At 52.8% G+C, this 13,371-nt stretch overlaps 1 protein-coding gene across 1 annotated transcript in view; it reads right to left on the bottom strand.

The window, feature by feature from the left end:
• Window positions 1-7,397, bottom strand: part of SETX (senataxin) — a 53,928-nt gene extending 46,531 nt beyond the window's left edge. The window contains exons 1-2 of the mRNA XM_087822992.1: window positions 7,142-7,397; window positions 1,417-1,600 (exon numbers count right to left, since the gene is read on the bottom strand). Of these exons, the coding sequence (XP_087679118.1) occupies window positions 1,417-1,593 (177 nt within the window). The 5' untranslated portion in view covers window positions 1,594-1,600; window positions 7,142-7,397. The remainder of the gene's footprint in view (window positions 1-1,416; window positions 1,601-7,141) is intronic.
• Between the last annotated feature and the right edge of the window lie 5,974 nt (window positions 7,398-13,371).

The following is a 13,371-nucleotide window of genomic DNA, read 5'->3' as shown; positions in this document are numbered from 1 at the left end:
AACATTTCTGGCCCGCATGTTGTATGTGAAAATTAACACCCTGTTAATTTTAAAATGCTTTTAACCAAGATTTGCTTACAATTAAATTAACAAGTTATTTTTTTGTTATTAATTCAGTTATTTTAAACAAATGTTAGCGAATAGGCCATATGTTGGAAAAAACACTGTAGTAATTTTGAATTACATACGTACAACTATAGTCCACATATTTAAATCCAAGAGTCACCACTCATAAACAATGTTGCACGTGGATCACACTGCCGCACAGGGTAATTAGTGCTGTTGACTGGTGTCGTGACTTTCTGCAGCAGTTTTAACTCCTGCAGGTGGATTTTGCCACGTGCGCTAAGCCACTCCCCAGCCATGTGCATGTGTTTACTGGCAGTGACTGGCGAATGCACACATTTACTAGACCCATTCAGTATAACTTTAAAATCATAGTAATACATATAGAAAACTTTTCTGTGAAATTAAACTTTTCATACATTCTTAATTATACAAACGTGTCTACATTAAGTAAAAGGTCAATTTGTTTAACATGCACATTTGGAAAACCTACTTTATTATATAACAGACTTTTGGCTTTAACGAACACCCCCTCACCTGAATCAGTTCCATATCTTGAGGTTTTACTGTACGCAGAGCACGAGAGGTTTAAACACTGCTCGTACAGAGTTTCACTATCAGAGTCTCGACGTGCAATCAGCCCACTAAACAGGAAATGAGGAGCTGGAGCTTCTTTGTCAAAGGCAAGAGCTAAGCCTTCTCTGTCCCTGTCTAGGCTCCAACCTTCAAATATGTATCTTCCTTAAGACATCAGCTTCAGCATAAAGGCACTGTTTGCGTCATAACTGGGAAACTTCGTAATTGCAAACATTTTCCCAACAGAGTCATAACTCATCCCCCTCCTGCTCTCTACCTTGTATTTTCCACCACATAAATGTAATAAACCAAGTATTCATGGCTACATATTTAAAACTGTATGTTTTACTTTGGTTTACTATGACTAGAAAACATGCTTGCCCTTAGAGGTTTATACCATTTACCCATTTAAAAATAAAGAGGGGAAAAAACCACCCAAGCCATTCAGACACATGAATTTATAACACTGTCAAATATACTGACATAAACACATAAACCAAATACGCCCATACATCACTTCATAAAGTTGTTTTATATCAAAATGACTAAAAGTGAGAGGTCATAAAATTCTGCTTTATGTTTCAATTCAATTCCCTCAGTCGGTGACCACTGACTCAGCACCTATTGCACAGCAGGCAATGAATTAGGTACTCGAGGTACGTATTGCCTTTCAAGTTTAAATGAGCAGTTCCCTGAATGCTCCCAAAAGAGGTCAAATTTATTTTCTTCCTAGTTATCAAGCATGAAAAACACTCCCCAGGTGATGTAACTTACCTCATGCAAGAACGGCAGCTCGTCCCTCGCCCTGTGGTACTCGGTCACACACTCTAAGCAGTAGCAGAGGTCCTCGTCTGCGGTCTGGAACTCACTGGACGAGGTCCTGGACGCATAGCGCTGCAGGAACTCAACGGTGGACACGCCACCTGGCGTACACCAACAGCACGTGCTCATTCTGTACCTGTATCCAGAAAAACCAACGACTAAAGCAAACAAGACACTTCAGGTCTGTTCTGTGCAAAGGATGGGTGCATTTCCTCTAACGACCGTCACCCTCAACTGGAAACCTACCTCCACCACATCCAGAACCACCTGCTGGCCAGCTGCCAGCACGAACTAAACTCAAATCTGAGCCCACTCCTCAAACCTTGTCTTTGACACATGAAAAATATAATAAAATGAAAGCACTTCGTTAGTTATAAACATCATAAGGCAATACAGCTGTGCTACAGAAAAGGCTCAGAACTATGTAATACTGATAGGAAATATATTCAGACAGAGAACTGCCAGTGTTTCCACGTACAGACGCTGGGTGTCTTGCTGACATACTGAAGCTGAGTCAAAAGCTCAGGAAACCGCCCTGGCCGATTTGCTCAGTGGTTAGAGAGTCTCCTGTGGACTGCAGGGTCCTGGGTTCGATTCTGGCCAAAGGCATATACCTCTGTTGCTGACTCAATTCCTGGCCCTGGTCAGGGTGTGTGCAGGAGGCAATCACTTGATGTCTCTCTCTGTCTCTCTCTCACATCGATGTTTCGCTTTCCCCACCCCCCCGAAAAGCAATGGGAAAGATGTCCTTGGGTGAGGATTCAAACACACACTCAGGAAGCCTTTTACTCATCCATACCAACAACAAAAACTCACGGAGAGCATTTCCTCTTGTCTACAAAGAATATATGCACATGAATTTGCCCGAGTGAATTGCTGCCTCATCAATGCACTGCTCATCAATGCACTGTACCAGCTACAAATGTTAATCTATTGCTACTGAGTCTGATACTTAAGTTTTTGACTGTCTCCAACTTTTTGTTTTGATAATACCATCAGCCTCTACCATCCAAGATCAAGAGAAAAGGTTAAGATTAAATACTTTTCTAAAGCCTAGCAGTGCCAAGGAGAGCAAAGGAGCAAGAGTATACCAGGACATCCCGATAACCAAATGAGTCAAAGATTTGAAAAAAGACCTATGAGGCAGGTTTATCAGAACTGCAGATGGCATGAAACTGAGATTAGCAAATACGAGGAAAGCCAAAACCCAGAGAGATCCCCAAGTCTAATGAGGTGCAATAAAAATAAGCTAAGATCTATTATTTTTATCCCTAACTAAATGCATATAAAAGCAAACAGGATGCTCATTGCCAGTAAGCAGGGTATTGTGGCTAAATCAAATGCAGATGTTGGCATTAACATAAACAAACAAGTAAATAAGTGAGAGAGGGAGGGCATGAGGGAGGGAGGGGTTGGGGCAGGGAAAATACAAGGCGAACCCGGAGCACCTTCTAGTGCCAGAAAGTGCTCAAAATACAAAAGGATGGGGGGGCATGGCAAAGGGACATAGGAGCCAACCTGAAAGAGCTCTCAATGGCCAAAGCTCAAACATTTTGAACAAAATAAATGTAATATTTGATTATAATCCACAGTATAAAGTAAATATACATGAATCCATACTGGTATAAATAAATGGTTGAATAAACAAATGTGGGAGAAGGGACAAAAATCTTTCTTATAAAGAATTCCAAATAATATATTGACACTCACCATTCCGAGAGGCGGCACTTAATCCCACCCCATTTTGAGTGCAGGCCAGACTTGGTAAATTACCTCCAAAGAAGAGAGTATGGAAAGGGGAAAACAGTAATTTACAGTGGAGACACCTGGCAAACACAACCTTAACCAAATGCTCAAGGTTAACATCACCAGTGTGACCATGTTTATAACCCCTGACGCAGTGTGAGGAGGAAGCAACTTCAGTGCTGCAGTCTGCTTGCCCCAAACCCGTGAGCCCCAGTCTATGCACGAAGAAACATCAGCCACACCCAAAGTAACACCTCAACAGCTATCAGCCCGTCTGAAACAAGAAGCAAACCACACTCAAAGGGAAGCAAAGCGAGAGTTCTTTTATATGAAACTAATGACTGACTGGGAACTGGGCCTGGAAATTATCCAACAAACCTTGTCTTGAGAAACTTGACCTTAAGTATACAGTGAATGTAAAGTATCACCTAATGGGAAAGAAAAGTTATAAACTCAACTAAGTTCACTTCCTAAACGGATGGACCTGACCCATGCATTCTCCTCAGGGGTGATATCCTCCTCAGAGATGAAACTGGTTAGTCCTACTCTTTTTCTGTACACAGCACATACATGTATAAACTATACAGACATATATACCACATTACTAGTTTTAAAATTCATGGGAAATTCATAGGAAAGAAATGCCTAAAATGTTTCCTTTCAGGAAGGGGAAGAAAGGACAAAAAAATGGTTAAGAAACATGAAATGAATACTTGGGCACAGAAACTTGGCAGTGTGCAGGTTTTGAATGCGTATCACCCTAAAATTCAGACAACATCTTTTTGTTGTTAATCCTCACTGGAGGATTATTTTTTTCCCATTGATTTTTAGAAAGAGTGAAAGGGAGGGGGAGAGGGAGAGAGAAACATCGATTAGAGAAAGAGACATCAATTGGTTGCCTACTGTACTCGCCCTGACCAGACTGGGGATGGAACCTGCAACCCAGGTACTTGCCCTTGACCGGGAATCCAACCCAGGCCCTTTGGTCTGCAGGCCGACGCTCTAACCACAGAGCCAAACCGGCCAGGGCCAGATACCAGCTTGACAGAAATCATATTTTACTGCTGAGGCTTTTGTGGCATAATGCCGGTTCTTTAAAATAAACTGACTTTTTTAAAGCTTCCTTACTTTCTTCTTATACCGATGATTAAAGACTAACACATAAATGCATAAGTATAATCAAATACATATTTGTCTTATGAATTGATTTTTATTTATTAAATATTGTGTACTTTCTTCATGCTCCTAAAAAGAATTTAGGGCAGCTTTCAACATTTAAATACTACATATACAAAAGGACATTTAAAAAGGAGACTTAAAAAGAGCGAGCAATCCAAACTTATTTGAAAGAAATTTAATTTCACTAAGTCCTAAGTTAGGAGCTCCCTGAAGAGCAGAGCAAAAGGGTACTGTGAGGAGCAGTCGTCACTGCATGCTAGCTCCTGGGGAGTCCTGCCCTTCCTGATACCGATGCTAACTGAGTTCATTTTACCAATGCCTACCTTGCACAAGGGTGCTGCAAACTAGGGACTACCAAACATATTGAATATCATTAGGTTTTGCAAAATATAAAATTACTTTATTCAAAGCACAGTTTCTTGTACCCGAAAAGCCAATCACACCACCAGGAAGTTAAAGTGTGCAGAAGACATTTTTTTCTGGTGATCTAATTCAATATGGGGAGTGAACTCAGACTTAACAATAGAAAGTGAAACTTGAAGATTCATCAAACATCAATTACTTCAAGCATGATTTGACAGGAAAAATAGATTTGCAGTCTATTGAAACCGAAAAAATTACGGGACTGAAGTAAAACAATAACTTTAATTGTTATAACATGTTAACAGAGCAGTTAGCAAAACAAACCTTCCATTAACAAAATTCCAGTGTCCGCTTTTTATTTCACTCACTCAAGAGTGCTAGGCTACTCCCACACTCAAAAGCAGGAATAAATTTTGTCCAAGTAGATGGGAGTTACTCCCATATAACCAACAGCTAAGCACCATGGAATCTACATACACAGAGAATGGTGCTATAGGACACATCACGAGAACATGCTTCGGTGATTCCGCTCAAGTTGCCATAATATGCATGGTTACGTCCCCAAATCTAAACCACCACTGGCCTGATAGCTAAGCCCAGCAAATTCTGAAAAGAACATATTGTAATTTTCCTTTTAAGGGAAAGTTACTAGTAGATGACCATGAATCCTGTTAAGTTTTTGCCCAACTCAGTTCTTCTGGAGGTCGGTTTTGTTAATTTCATCAGATTTTTAACTGCTTGGAACCATTACTGAACCACAGATGGGGGTTTCCAGGGAATCCTCAAGCTGTAGGACAGAAATAAGAACCACTCCCCAAGCATCAAAAAGAGCCAATTTATACTGTCTACCTTGGACAATGATGTGTCAATAACACAGGCGTGTAGCTAACCAGACGTGTAGCTGGAACCTTCCATAGACTCACCCTGGGGATATCACTTCTTGATATCAGCTAGCCAGAAACTTCAAATAACCACGTTCTTCTATCTTTCCCTGCTAAACTTCAATTTTAAAAATTTTTTTAAAAAGTGATGCATAAAATGCTACTAATGCAGGTTGCATCTTAAACTGTGAAACAAGAAAGGAGATGCTGGCCACGCGCTCCGTAGCTAAGACGCCACCCCGTCTTCCATTCTCCGAAACCTCTTCCTTTCGCCGCTGTAGATATTCAAGTTTCCAAAGGCTGAACTCAGGATTCTAACCTCAATATCCTCTTTCTGGGTGACCTAATTCAAACCACTGCTTCTACTACTACCTATTCTGAAGCTTCCCAAAGACTCAGAGCGTGTGTTAAACTCTCGATGCAGTGCTTAGCTGTGTTTCAGACGCTCAGTAAGTGACAGCCTAGCCCAGAAGTCCACGAAGATACAGTCAACATCCAACTACACAGGGAACCTCTACTCACCTGACAGGCACCTCCAAGTAAAAAGACCCAGAGAAGAACAAAGGCCTTCCCTTCACTACGGTACTCTGTATTCACGGCATTACGATCCCCTCAGTTTTCAAACCAGGAGCCTGGCAGTCACCCTATACTCTCCCCCTCAGCCCCACTGCTCGGAGTTCCAAAGAGCCCACCTCCTCACTTACACCTGCACTTTACTCTCAGTGAGACTGCCACGGCCTTAGTTTAACACATTCTCATTATTTGTCTGGATTATAGAACACGCCTCTTCTACAATCTACGGATTCTTCTGCCTCTTGTTTTGACCCACCACCAATTCCTCCTCCAAAATGCTGCAAAAGGGCAAAGAAAAAGCACAAGTGACTCCTCCACAGTCTTGGGATCAACTTCAAATTTTGAGCTCAGCACACAAGGCCCTGCCTCATTTGGCATCAACATCAGCTCTTGCCATTCGGAACCCTCACCTGCTCTCCTGAAGATGCTTCATGCTGTTTGGCAGTCTCTGCCTTTACGGAAGCTCATCCATCTCCCTTGAGCACCCATCCTTCATACCTCTGCCTGGTTCTTAACCCTGGTAAGTGCATCAAACTCACCAAAGAAGCTTAAAAATTAAAATACATAAATAAAGGCAGATGGCGAGATACTACTGATAAAATTCAGATTCAATTGTTTAAAAGAATTCCACCAGTGACTCATAAAAAGCCAGATGTGAGAACTACCCTTGTGCAACCAACCCATCCCTGAGTGTCATCATGTCTGGGGCTCCTCTGACCCACCCTCTCCCTTCCCTTCGGTCTCCTAGGACCTTCTTATCCATTGCCTCAGGACTCTGTTTCTATCACTGCACTTCCAAGTGGGCTGAGCTGCTATTCTCAGCAATTCTGAATCTGTAGGGTAAAGATCTGTTCTGTACAATCACTTTTACTCCAGCGTGGCACATATCAGGTGACTGAAAAAATGTCTTAAATGTTTGCTTAATAAATAAGTACCTGGGCTAATGGCTTACAGAGATGTGATCCTCTCAGTCGAGATTCTGGGGTGAGGACTTGCATTCATACATACCCTGACTCTGCTCCCAAAAGAACATTTCTGAAATAAGGAAAAACAAGAAACAAAAACTGATAAAGCAGTACTTATACTCTGAGTTTCACACAAATCCAATTAAGCAGAGCCAGATGTTTCATTTGATGAAAAAGCTCCCGCTCACAGAGACTATAGACAACTTGCCTCTGTAGGACCCAAATAATGAAGAAATGGTGCAGCTGCGGTTCGGACTCCACAGGGGGCACTCAGGGCCCTGGGGCTGGGCCCACTCAGGAACCTAGGCACTTGTCAAAAGTGCCCCATGAGAAAATGCAGGCCTGCTCGCCCTAGGACCGTCGGCCACGGACTCACCTCGGTCCCTTCAAAGGTCACGCCCCCTCCTAACTTCAAGGCTCTTTCCCGTCGAGCCCCGCGCCTGGTGCCCGCCGGGCGCCCGGTGCCCGCCGGCAGGAAGGCGGGGTGGGCACACAGCGCGCCTCTGCCGGCTGTCGGCGCTCCATCACCTTCAGGTGCCAGGGGGGCTCAGGCGGCCGGTCGGGAAAAGCGCTCTCTCCAAAGGGAGAGACTCCGGAGCAGGAGAAAGGCAGGGGCGTCGAGGGGACCATACTTTCTGCAGCGAGACCCCCCATCCACCCGAGGACACTACGCGATGCCCAGACCAAAACAGCTCCCACGATTCCGCGCCATAGACACCGCGGAGGGAGGAGAAGGGCCCCCAGCGCCCGGACCCCGGGGTGCAAGAGGCAGCAGGGCGCGACCCACCAGGCACCATGGGGGTGCTCCCGAGCCGCCCCTCCCCCGCCCGCCGCCGCCGCCGCCGCCGCCGCCGCGACTGTTACTCCTCGGGGCCCCGCGCGCACCAGCCGCGCACGCGCCCACCTGTGCCACCTCGAGCCCGCCGCTCTCCTCACCCGGCCCGGCCTCGCGGCGGCCGCCAGCCCGCCTCCATGCCGCCACCCCGCAGCCGGCCGAGGGCGGAAGTGTGGGTCCTCTCCCGCCGCCAATCCCGCGGGCGCCGCGAGCGAAGGCCCCGCCCCCGGGCGCGGTCCGCCGCCCGCAGGCCCCGCCTCCGCCGCCGCTTGTTTTGGTGCGCAGAGGGGCGGGGCGTGGGAAGGCGCGCCCGAGCTCCGCGGGCGACCCGGACACCTGGCTCTGGCGTCACTTCCGAGCTGCCGAACCCACCAATCGGGGGCGTCCGCGCGGTGGGGGCGGAGTTTGCCGCCGCCGAGTGAACGCGGCCCTGCTCAGGACTTCCTCCCCGTGGGGGCGCAGCCCGACCCCCTAACCCGCCCGCTGACTCGGGCGCCTACCTCTCTGCTTCTGCCTCTGTTCTTTGCCGTTTTCTACGCCTCAGATGTTCCAGGAGGGCGTGTAACGGCCTGCGAAGGAATTCTGTTTCCTTCTTAGAGTTCCTTTTAAAGACCTGATACGTAATCAACATGTAATTGGAGGCATGGATACACTTCGTACTAAAGGGAAGGGATACATTAAGTATTGCGGTTGGGGGAGTAGATATACTTTGTATTTCATAAAAAGGATACGTTAAAGTATTGTAAAGGAAAACAATACAGAGTATCATAGTGAAAACACCACCGGAAGGCCTGCCCATTTCTTTTTAACACCTAACTACCGACTTCGATGCTGAGCAACTACCACTAGCTTTTACTCTAGTACCGTAGAGAAGGCAGAAAGACCAGATAATTACTGCTGCTGACCAACGCTGAAAAGCAAAGAGGAGGCTGAGGCCGGCCGGGTCCAGTACGTCCGCGGGCGACGGTCTCGCCGAGAACCTCAACCGAAGAATGAGGGGCGGCAAGCCAGGAACGCGGGAGGGCTCTGGCGAGGGAAGGTTCCGGCGAGGGGCGTGGCTGACGGGAAGCCCCTCCCCGCGGCCGACCGTTATGCTAATTTGCCAATCTGGCAGTTGACGTCGGAACACAGGGCGGAAAACCGTTATTCTCCCGGCTTCTGGATTTTTCTACCGCGCGAGGTAGTTTCGCCCTAGTCAGTTGAAGTGTCCAACTAAGAGAGTTACAAAACTGTTTCAAACGATACTGCATTTTAAATTGTACATGCGTCCCTCTTTAAATAATATTTTTATGTAAGACTTTTAAAAATACAGACCTGGATGACTACGAAAAATAAACTTTTTTTTAAAAGATAAGGTGACAAAAAAAAAATCACCTGAGTTTCTGTTCCCCCGAGATAACCATGTCACTGAGCGTCCTTGCAGCCTGCGCTGCGCGAGGAGCGGTGTGAAGCGCCAGGCGGCTCGCGCCGCGCGGCCCGGCGTTGCCCTGAGCGCCCAACAGCGCGCCCGCGCCAGACACGCTAGCTCGGGCTCCGGACGCGTGAAAACGTTTCAACGTCCTGTAAGTCAGGAAAGAAGCGAAATTTTAGGTTGAAAAAATCTCTTAATATTTAACAATATACTTGTGCTTATAACAATCTGGTCACAAAAGATGACTTGTGATACTTTTAAGGCGGAACGCGCCCATGAAGACAAGAAGTGCCCGGGTCCCACGAAAGCCGTGGTTTGGTCCTGCTTCCGAATCCCCTGTGGGCCTTATCATTTTGCCGCATTTGTTTTTAATCCGTAAGCAATAGAGGAAGTTCTGCCTGCTTTTCAACTTTATGACATTGTTCTGAATGCATTTTTCTGCCAGTTGCTGTCTTACACGCAGGGTTACGCCCCGAAGCTGATCCGGGGGTACAGTCCGGAGCTGCGGAGCCCAAAACTTAAACCAGTTGGGGAGCAGTGTTCTTGAAAACGCGGTGATAAAATTCATGAATACCAACCTGGGGCTAACATTCATGTTTATTTTGAACGGCACGAATCACTATTTTAAATGGGGAAAAAAAGCCCACCCATATTAAAACGTCGGGGGGAGGTGGGGTAGGGACCCCCATAGATAAGCTGCGAAAACAGCTCTACAAAAGTTACACGTTTTGGCCCCGTACCCTTCAGCAGATGTGCGTGGCCGCGCCGCGGAAATGTTTAGCACCCCGAATCTCAGACGGATCCTTCCCAGCTTTTTCCCACTGGAGCCCGTAAGGCTTCCGGCGCTGTGACCGAACTGCAACAGTTGCAACTGAGGACACCTTGTTACCAGGCCGTCACCGACGTAGCCGCTTTGACGTGCGCAGTGCGAGCTTCGCGTGTCCGCGGTTGACGCATGACGTCAGCGCTTCCGTTCCTTTCCGGGCCTGACCCCTCCCTCCCAGCGCGCGCTCGGACGGACCGACGGGCAGCCCCCGAGCGTTCAAAGGGGTCTCTGTTCCGCGGCCCGGGGCTCCGGTCGTAGTTCCTACGGCTTTCACCCCGTCCGCCCTCGCTCCGGCAGCCCGTCGGCTGTAACTTACACTCGACGACACCCAGTAGGACACGCAGATCGGAAGCGTGGGGCTCCAGGAGCTGCAACGGCCCCGCACATTCCCGTAACCGCCTCCCACCCAGACAGGAGGCATTTTCTTCCCCCGGAAAGTGCCCCGAGGCCGCTGCGCCCTGACCCCGCCCCCCCCCCACCGCCGCGGGGCCGACTCCCAGCAGGGGCCGACCCCGTAGGGCCGCCGCGCTGTTGGGGAGCCCAGGTCGCGGGCCCGGCCTCGGCGCGTCTGGAGCGCGGGCTGGGGCGCCCTCAGGTGGGCCCCCGGGTTAGGCCGCGCGCCTGGCGGATGCGGCGGTTCCAAGTGTCCTGCGATGGAGACGCTGTGCCCGGCCGGCGGGGGCTCAGTGACCGAGCGCGCGCCCCGGAGCCGGGAGGCCGCGGGTCGGGGCCAGGGCCCGTGCGGGGGTCGCTGGCGGACCCCAGCCTGGGGCGCGCGGGAGGCGGCCCCTCGGCGACCCCTCCCTCGCCCTCTCCGTCCCGCCGGCTGAGGTCAGCGGAAACGTGCTGGGGAAGGAGCGGCGCTGCCGCCGCGTCGCCCCGAGCCTCGGCCTCGTGCCCGACGTGAGGACGCCCCGGCCGCGCCCCGGCGGCCTGGCCGCCCCGAGTCCCCACTGGCGGCGCGGGGGGCGCCCCCTATCGACGGCCTCGCGCACCTTCGCGCCGGGAGCCTTCCCGACCCGCCGGCGGCCTGCCCGGGGCGCCTCAGCAAGTCGGGCGCCTCAGCTCGTTGGCGCCCCAGCTCGTCGGGCGCCCCAGCTCGTCGGGTGCCTCAGCTTCTCGGGCGCCTCAAATCGTTGGCGCCCCAGCTCGTCGGGCGCCCCAGCTCGTCGGGCGCCTCAGCTCGTCGGGCGCCTCAGCTTCTGGGCGCCTCAGCTCGTCGGGCGCCCCAGCTCGTCGGGCGCCTCAGCTCGTCGGGCGCCTCAGCTTCTGGGCGCCTCAGCTCGTCGGGCGCCCCAGCTCGTCGGGCGCCTCAGCTCGTCGGGCGCCTCAGCTTCTGGGCGCCTCAGCTCGTCGGGCGCCCCAGCTCGTCGGGTGCCTCAGCTTCTCGGGCGCCTCAAATCGTCGGCGCCCCAGCTCGTCGGGCGCCTCAGCTTCTGGGCGCCTCAGCTCGTCGGGCGCCTCAGCTCGTCGGGCGCCACGCGTCGCGCCTGCTGCGAGCGGGTCGCCAGCTGCCGCGGCCCCTTTGGCCACTTTCTAAGGACTCCACAGGACCCCTGACCTTCGGGGCGGCCAGGCGACCACTGCGTGCGGCCTAAACCACCGAACTTGCGGGCATCTGTCGCGCCCGCAGACATTTAACGTCGATTTAGTAAAAATGTTTCCTTGTGGCCCCAGCCGGGGCTCAGGGGTGGGGGCGCCCCGGGCACCTGCCTGGGGCGCGGGGCAGCCGCCCCACGCTTCCCTCACCGGTGTCTCCCTCCCCCTCTCCTCCCTAAAAATCAAGGAAAACGCAACCTCGGGCGAGGACTTAAAAACTTTTTTGGATTCTGTTTGCCCCTGATGCGGACGGGGACCCACCTCTCTGCTGGCGCGTCTCCGGCACCTTCGCCCGCTGGCTCCCCGCCTGCGCCGCTCGCGTGCGGGGCGCGCGTCGCGCCCCGGGGCTGCCCCGCCCCCCCCGCCCCCCTTCCCCCTCCCGCGGCGCTGCGGGAGCCCCGGAAGGGCGCGGACGGCGCCGAGGGCTCGGCACACACTCAGCTGGCGGCGCCGCGCTCGCTGGCCCGGGATGGCGGCCGGAGCAGGAGGGCGGCTGGCGGGCCGGGGCAGGGCCGGGCGCGTCCCGTGTGGCGGAAGGGGCACCGGGCACAGTCGGTGTCTGGGTCTGAGTGGGAAACTGGTTGGTTTTTCAGGGTGAAACGAGCGCTTAAGGCAGAAGCAGCAGCAGGACACCCGGCGGGGCTGCTGTCACTCCCTGGAAAGCAGAGAAAGGGGGGCCTTGGGGACAGGTTCAGGGGGGTTGCCCGGGATGAGCGCCCCTTGCCCGCTGCCCCCCTGGGGACCCCCGGTTGGGAGGCGCAGCCCGGGCTCCCGAGGGACTCGCCTGCTCCCCGTCGCCGCCTCCGCGGCCGCCCTGGGCCCTGGCTGTGCAGCGAAGCCTTGGGCCGCGACGGACAGCCGCGCGCTGCTTATGAACGCGCAGCGCGGCGCGCGGAGCTCAGCGTGAAGACTGCGGGCAGGGGCCTGCCCCCGCCTCCCCTCCCCTCGTGTACACTGCGGGCAGGGGCCTGCCCCCGCCTCCCCTCCCCTCGTGTACACTGCGGGCAGGGGCCTGCCCCCGCCTCTTCCCCTCGTGTACACTGCGGGCAGGGGCCTGCCCCCGCCTCCCCCTCCCCTCGTGTACACTGCGGGCAGGGGCCTGCCCCCGCCTCCCCCTCCCCTCGTGTACACTGCGGGCAGGGGCCTGCCCCCGCCTCCCCTCCTCCCCTCGTGTACACTGCGGGCACGGGCCTGCCCCCGCCTCCCCTCCCCTCGTGTACACTGCGGGCACGGGCCTGCCCCCGCCTGCCCCTCCTCCCCTCGTGTACACTGCGGGCACGGGCCTGCCCCCGCCTGCCCCTCCTCCCCTCGTGTACACTGTGGGCACGGGCCTGCCCCCGCCTCCCCTCCCCTCGTGTACACTGCGGGCCTGCCCCCGCCTGCCCCTCCTCCCCTCGTGTACACTGCGGGCACGGGCCTGCCCCCGCCTGCCCCTCCTCCCCTCGTGTACACTGCGGGCACGGGCCTGCCCCCGCCTGCCCCTCCTCCCCTCGTGTACACTGCGAGCACGGGCCTGCCCCCGCCTCCCC

This window comes from Miniopterus natalensis, chromosome 12 (genome assembly GCF_054644295.1).
Source record: "Miniopterus natalensis isolate mMinNat1 chromosome 12, mMinNat1.hap1, whole genome shotgun sequence".
In the NCBI taxonomy this organism is placed as follows: domain Eukaryota; kingdom Metazoa; phylum Chordata; class Mammalia; order Chiroptera; family Miniopteridae; genus Miniopterus; species Miniopterus natalensis.
This window is presented reverse-complemented; position numbering and strand designations above follow the sequence as displayed.